The sequence below is a fragment of the Notolabrus celidotus genome, chromosome 9, assembly GCF_009762535.1.
Source record: "Notolabrus celidotus isolate fNotCel1 chromosome 9, fNotCel1.pri, whole genome shotgun sequence".
In the NCBI taxonomy this organism is placed as follows: Eukaryota; Metazoa; Chordata; class Actinopteri; order Labriformes; family Labridae; genus Notolabrus; species Notolabrus celidotus.
Window position 1 is genome coordinate 725,550 of NC_048280.1, and position 6,659 is coordinate 732,208.

Consider the following 6,659-nt stretch of genomic DNA (forward strand, 5'->3'; position numbering starts at 1 on the left):
TTAAGTCATAATTTATCACTTTGATTCACCTGATGAGTAGTTTAATGATATCTGTGTTTATTCTTGTTGTGATATTCATCATCAGGGTTGCAGAGAAAACTGGTCAATTAACTAAACATTTCACTCCTCTAAAAATACAAACATCATATTCTTCCTCTTCTTTACAAGAATACATTCTAACAAGCTTACAGATAATAAAGTCCCTCTTTAAGAAGGTGCAGTGTGAAAGCAAAAGGCTCTTTATTTACAAATAAACAACACAGAGGAAAAAAAACAGCATTGAGATTATTTACAGACACAAACCATGTCAGTGCTCGGACATATTACCAAACATTAAAGATATAAAGTCAAATATAGAAGATTATGAAAGTTAAAAACATGTTAAGAAAACGATTCAAAGAAAACAAGATGTTGTTTCAGCTGGAGCACACTGCAGACTGTTTGAGCAGTAACCAATGATAACAGGAAACCAGCAGAGGGCAGCAGATACACAGACACAGGGCCAGATTCAATCTCCACTCTCATTTACACAACTCAAATCATTCTGAAGTTAGGATATGTACATTGTTCTGAGATACACTTGAGGTCACTACGCTCTGTCCCAGAAGTTAAAACTTGTTTCAAACATCACTGATTTGATTGTAGACAAAAACCTTGAATAAACCATGCTTACATTTTCAACATTTACAAGTACCATTAGTCCTCATCCCTATTTTATTCTAGTAAAAAAGATAGTTTTATATTATTACAAATAGTTAGTTGCCTGCTCATAATAACAGAAACTAACAGGTTGCCCAGGTGCTATACAATGCAGTTAATGTGTTAAGTGGACTTCCTGTTACAGATTTCTGTCTCAGTAGTTTTAAACATGAGAAAGAGGCTCAGAGCAAAATCCCACCATGATACCAAGAAGGGATTACTATAAGTTCATGTCATAGACTCCATTCATATTTTCAAAAATAATTAAAAGGTAATTTTAACAGTTCAACCCCGGTACAGTTTGTACCAAGAAATTAGCTATTTAGACCAAAACCCTTTTTTGAACCAGGCTGTAAGATCAGTTTTTTAGAATAGGTGTGTATGTGGTTTCAGGTGCTTCTGCAGCCAGCCTCAAGTGGCCACTGGAGGAACTGCAGTTTTTAACACTCCCACATGGGCTTTATTTCTCAAGACAGGAAGCTGCTGCTTGGTTCATATCAATCTGAGGCTAATTTATCTCCAGGAGGAATTTAAAATGATTACCTGTATCCATTAATACGGCACAATTACATACAAACCCAGTGAAAACTCTGCTTCCACTTCTTCTAACTCCACTTTTGAGCTGTGAGTGTTGTACTTCAAACAATGCTTGACTCTGTAAGTGGATCAAATTTGCTCTCTCAATGAGAGCAAGACATTTTCAGGTGGATTTGTTGTAAATGTTTTCTGTTCCCTGTCATTAGGCGATGATGCAACCCCATTCGTTGTTTCTCTCTGAAAGCTTTGCATTCATTTTATACACTTCTTGTCTGAGTTTTTGTACCTCTGCCTGGTTTTGTTGTCTATCTCTCTCTAGCTTTGCTTGCATTTCCTTATATTCTCTTTCACTGACATAGTGTCCCATACTCATGATTTGCTCCCTCTCCCTTTCATAGACTCCTTTCGCTAATTGGAACACCTCAGCGTTGTAGCAGTTGCCACCATTTGCCCACACCAGGGTCTCGACCTTTGTCAGCAGCTCTCTGACTTGTTCTTGGTTATTCCCTGCTCTGTGATTGAGGACAGCGTATCTCCCTCCACAGTCATTTACAAGTTTTTTGACAGAGCCACCGCAAAATTCAATATAACTCTCAACTGACTGACCTTCCAGTGCCTCTCCCCTGGTGAATATGATGAGGATGAAATCTTTAGCCTTCTCGCCAAAAACCCTCTTGATCAGTTCAACAGAGTCTAACTCCTGTGGAGTAATGAACCCGATCTGCAGCACCAGTAAGAACACATGAGGTCCAGGAGCTAACATAGTGAAGCACTTATAAAGCTCCTGTTGAATCGCTTCATTAGACAGATGCGTGTCATACAAGCCGGGGGTGCTGACCACAGTGACAGGACATCCAGCAATCTCCCCTGTTGCTTGTTCACAGGATGTATTAGCTGGCTTTGGGGCAACTCTGGGAGTGAAATGATCGTAGCCTAAAATGGTGTTTGCTGTTGCACTCTTCCCACTGCCAGTCTTTCCAATCAGCACCATCCTGAGACTGTCTCTGCTCTGACTGTCTTTGAGGGCTGCCATCAGGTTCAAAGCTTGTTGTTTGTGTCCAGTGAAGAAACAATTTTCTCAGACCCTGAAATAAAAAGACAGAATTAGAAAAAACCAACAATGAGGAATCCTGAGCCAAGCTGCAGTCTACTTGGAATGATTATACTACACTGGAGTCAGGAAAATACAAATAAAAATGCAGTCCACAGTTGGTTGTCTGTCTCTAAGTGTTAGCCCTGTGATAGGCTTGTGACCCGTCCAGGGTGTACCCCGCTTTGGGTAGTGGACTTTTAATTCAGTTAGAACAAAGACTCACAGTGAGGCAGCTTTTCTTGATTACGGCCCACGTCTGTGGAACAGCCTAACTTAAGATCTGCAGTGAGTTAACATTTTAAAAGAAAAATGAGATCGACCGTTGTAGTCTCCTTTTTAACTGAGTTTTATCAATCAATCAATCAATCAATCAATCAAACAATCAAACAATCAATCAATCAATCAATCAATCAATCAATCAATCAATCAATCAAACAATCAATCAATCAATCAATCAAACAATCAATCAATCAATCAATCAATCAATCAATCAATCAATCAATCAAACAATCAATCAATCAATCAATCAATCAATCAAACAATCAATCAATCAATCAATCAATCAATCAATCAATCAATCAAACAATCAATCAAACAATCAATCTATCAATCAATCAATCAAACAATCAATCAATCAATCAATCAATCAATCAATCAATCAATCAATCAATCAATCAATCAAACAATCAATCAATCAATCAATCAATCAATCAATCAATCAATGAAACAATCAATCAATCTATCAATCAATCAATCAATCAATCAAACAATCAATCAATCAATCAATCAATCAAACAATCAAACAATCAATCAATCAATCAATCAAACAATCAATCAATCAATCAATCAATCAAACAATCAATCAATCAATCAATCAATCAAACAATCAATCAATCAATCAATCAATCAATCAATCAATCAATCAATCAATCAATCAATCAATCAGACTTTATTTATAAAGCTCTTTTCATACAATGACATTGTAACACAAAGTGCTGAACATAACTTCAAAATAGAATAAATTAAGAAAAAGATCCCGCCCCCAGCCCCGACCCCAAACCCCATAATCCTAAGGTTAAGAACACAATATGCAACAACAGTAATAAAAACAATAAAAACAATAAAAATAAAATAAATAAATAAATAAAAAAGATGTTTCTGAATGAACTGAGGAAACGCTCTCATGATATCTTAATGAGGAAACACTGGAGGTAAAATAAGATGTTAAAACTCAAAACAGGAAATTAAAATCACCAAAGTAAAATACATTTCTAAGATAATAAAAGACTAAAATATTAAACCATTAAAATAACTTAAGATGCTAGACTTAAAATAAATGAATAAATAAATAAATAAATAGAACTATTAAGAATAAAAATAAAACTCAGTTGAAAGCGAGACTAAAAATGTCGGCCTTGAGTTTGCCTTTAAAAACATTGATGCTCTGTGCAGCCCTCAGATCCTCAGGCAGGGTGTTCCACAGGAGTTGGCCGTGATAATAAAAAGCTGCCTCACCGTGGATCTTAGTTTTAACATTTGGTAATATTAAAAGTCCGCTACCTGAAGACCTGAGGGCTCTCACTGGCTTGCTGAGAAAAGCAAATCTGATAAATAAGAAGGGCCAAGACCATTAAGAGATTTAAAAACCAATAAAATAATCTTAAAATCTAAAAGATACTGGAAGCCACTTTCCACGATCTTATCTCATGTGACTTTATTCATTGACTTTTATTAAGTTTAATTTTAGTGTCATTGAACACATCACAAATCACTTTTCAATCAAACTAGTTTTTTATTTCATTACTAAGAACTTTTTAATGTCTTTATATTTTTATGTAAATAGTTTATTTATTTATTAAATGTTTTTCTTATTCTAGGTGATTTTTTATGGATTACCTCTTGTGTTTTAGTATCTTATTTATTACCTCCATTTTGTTAGTCTTAGCCTCTTACCTTAATTTTGATCATTTTATTCTACCTCCAGTATTTCCTCATTAAAGTGTTTCCTCAGCTTTGCTCTTGTTTTTATTGAGAATGTCATGTAATGTTAAAACATCAGAACAAGTCATGTTCTGGTTCAGTTTTCACTCACTGTGAAGCGGTAGTCTCAGACTGCTTTGGAACCTCAGGAGTCCTTTTGTATCTTTATCTGTAGAGGAGAAAATAAATGTTTTATTTAAATCTTTAATATTCTAAATTTAATATTTTAATGTCAATGCTCAATCTGCAACTGTGATCACAGATAACGCTGCAGGTTTCCAATGGTACAGTAACCTTTGTATCTCAAAGAGCTCATAGTGTCCTGATACCCCTCTAGAACTCTATGCTCCCAACATGCAGGCCTGCTCATCGTACCTGAAGTCTCTAAAAGTAGTATGGGAGGTAGAACCTTCAGTGATCAGGACCCTCTCCTTTGGAATCATCTACCAGTCAAGGTCCGGGAGGCAGACACCCTCTCTACTTTTAAGAGTAGGCTTCAAACTTTCCTTTTTGATAAAGCTTATAGTTAGAGCTGGATCAGGCTTGGACCAGGTCTTAGTTATGCTGCTATAGGCTTAGACTGACACACTGGGATCCTAAAAATACAACTCAGGGATAAGTAAAAGTCCTGTATCAAATTATGAAGAGAGAGTTTGGACATCTCTGACTCCAGTTTGTTGTTATTGATGCCTTAAAGCTTTACAGGCTTCCTCATCGTACCTAAAGTCTCTAAAAGTAGTATGGGAGGTAGAGCCTTCAGTTATCAGGCCCCTCTCCTTTGGAATCATCTACCAGTCAGGGTCAGGGAGGCAGACACCCTCTCTACTTTTAAGAGTAGGCTTCAAACTTTCCTTTTTGATAAAGCTTATAGTTAGAGCTGGATCAGGCTTGGACCAGGTCTTAGTTATGCTGCTATAGGCTTAGACTGACACACTGGGATCCTGTCTTTCCCTCTCTCTCCTCTCTCTGCCTGTCTCTCACTTTAACTCTTCCTGTCCCATTAAAGTTACTAACCATAGACCTTTCTGGAGTCCCTGAGCTCCCTTGTCCCGTAGGTTCCTCTGGATCTCTGCTGCTGTGGACGTGGTCCAGACTCCAGCTGCTACAACTACTACTATCCATCTCCCCACTATCATCTCTCTCTCTCTTCATCTCCCTCTATCCCTCTCTCCAACACGGTCTCAGCAGATGTGTGTCTAACATGAGTCTGGTCCTGCTGGAGGTTTCTGCCTGTTAAAGGAAGTTTGTCCTTGCCACTGTAACTTGCTAAATGCTGCAAAGTGCTCTGCTCATGGTGGATTAAGATGAGATCAGACTGAGTCCTGTCTGTGAGAGGGGACTGGATCTGACCCAGTCTTGATGTTGGGTCTTTGTTAATAATAGAACATAGAGGACGGTCTAGACCTGCTCTGTTTGGAGAGAGTCTGAGGAGAACACATTTTGAATTCTTCTTCACAGGGTGAAGTTAATGTTTTAATATGTGTGGTAAAAACTTGAGATCTGTTTTATAGCCCTCATAAATGATTGTTCTTCCTTGTTGACCTTTATTCTGACCTTCAGACTCTAAGTGGTTATCACTGATCCTTATCTCTACTTTTACACATTTATAAATGCGTCACCATTTTCATTCCATCAAAAAACATTACATTTAGAGACAATTTTAAAAGCATCAGTCTTGAGTTTGTTACAAAAAATGGTGTCAGTTTTATCAAAATGTTTCTGTCCCTGTCTCACTTATCATGTGTTCCCCCATTGTTGAATCCAGCCTCTCTCTCTCCTGTCTTGAACTGTTAACAGTCGATCAATAACAAACTGTTTCACTCATCATTCCATTCATCTTGACTTTGTTACAGTATCATATCTCTCATTCTGATTTCTTTAGTAAATCAATCTTTTGGTTGTGTCTACTCACCGGCTGAGATCGTCTGCCGTCTGGCTCACTGGTGATCTTGTGATCTGAACTGAAATCAAAGTTACCTGGGACAACCTTTGTGTTATTGGATGGGTGGGACGCTGCACAGATATGGTATCAGTTGAATATCTTAGTTAATTTTTAACATTCCCCTAAGCACTGCACCCACTATGAAGCCAGCTGAAGGCAAAGTGATATGATGAAATGTAATTTACACACACACACACACACACACACACACACACACACACACACACACACACACACACACACACACACACTACAAAAAACAGAGGTAGTTAAAACTTATTATAAAGGTTATGAACAGAGACTAAGAGATATTTTTAAAATAATTTGAATACTTTGAAGTATTTTGAAAAGTACTCCAGTACTTTAACTCAAGTGACAATTTGACGGAACAACTTTGTATTAAGAAAG

General features: G+C 37.2%; 1 protein-coding gene across 1 annotated transcript; it reads right to left on the reverse strand.

Moving 5' to 3' along the window:
• Positions 1 to 218: 218 nt before the first annotated feature.
• On the reverse strand, positions 219 to 6,403 carry LOC117819128 (GTPase IMAP family member 7-like). The gene is made up of 3 exons (XM_034692364.1): positions 6,222 to 6,403; positions 4,422 to 4,478; positions 219 to 2,321 (listed from the first exon to the last, which is right to left on the reverse strand). Exon 3 carries the CDS (start codon positions 2,267 to 2,269, stop codon positions 1,439 to 1,441), a length of 831 nt encoding a protein of 276 aa, XP_034548255.1. The 5' UTR covers positions 2,270 to 2,321; positions 4,422 to 4,478; positions 6,222 to 6,403; the 3' UTR covers positions 219 to 1,438.
• Positions 6,404 to 6,659: the final 256 nt, after the last annotated feature.

Coding starts and splice junctions, on each gene's coding strand:
- LOC117819128 (XM_034692364.1), bottom strand. CDS start 2,269: ATGGCAGCCCTCAAAGACAGTCAGAGCAGAGACAGTCTCAGGATGGTG.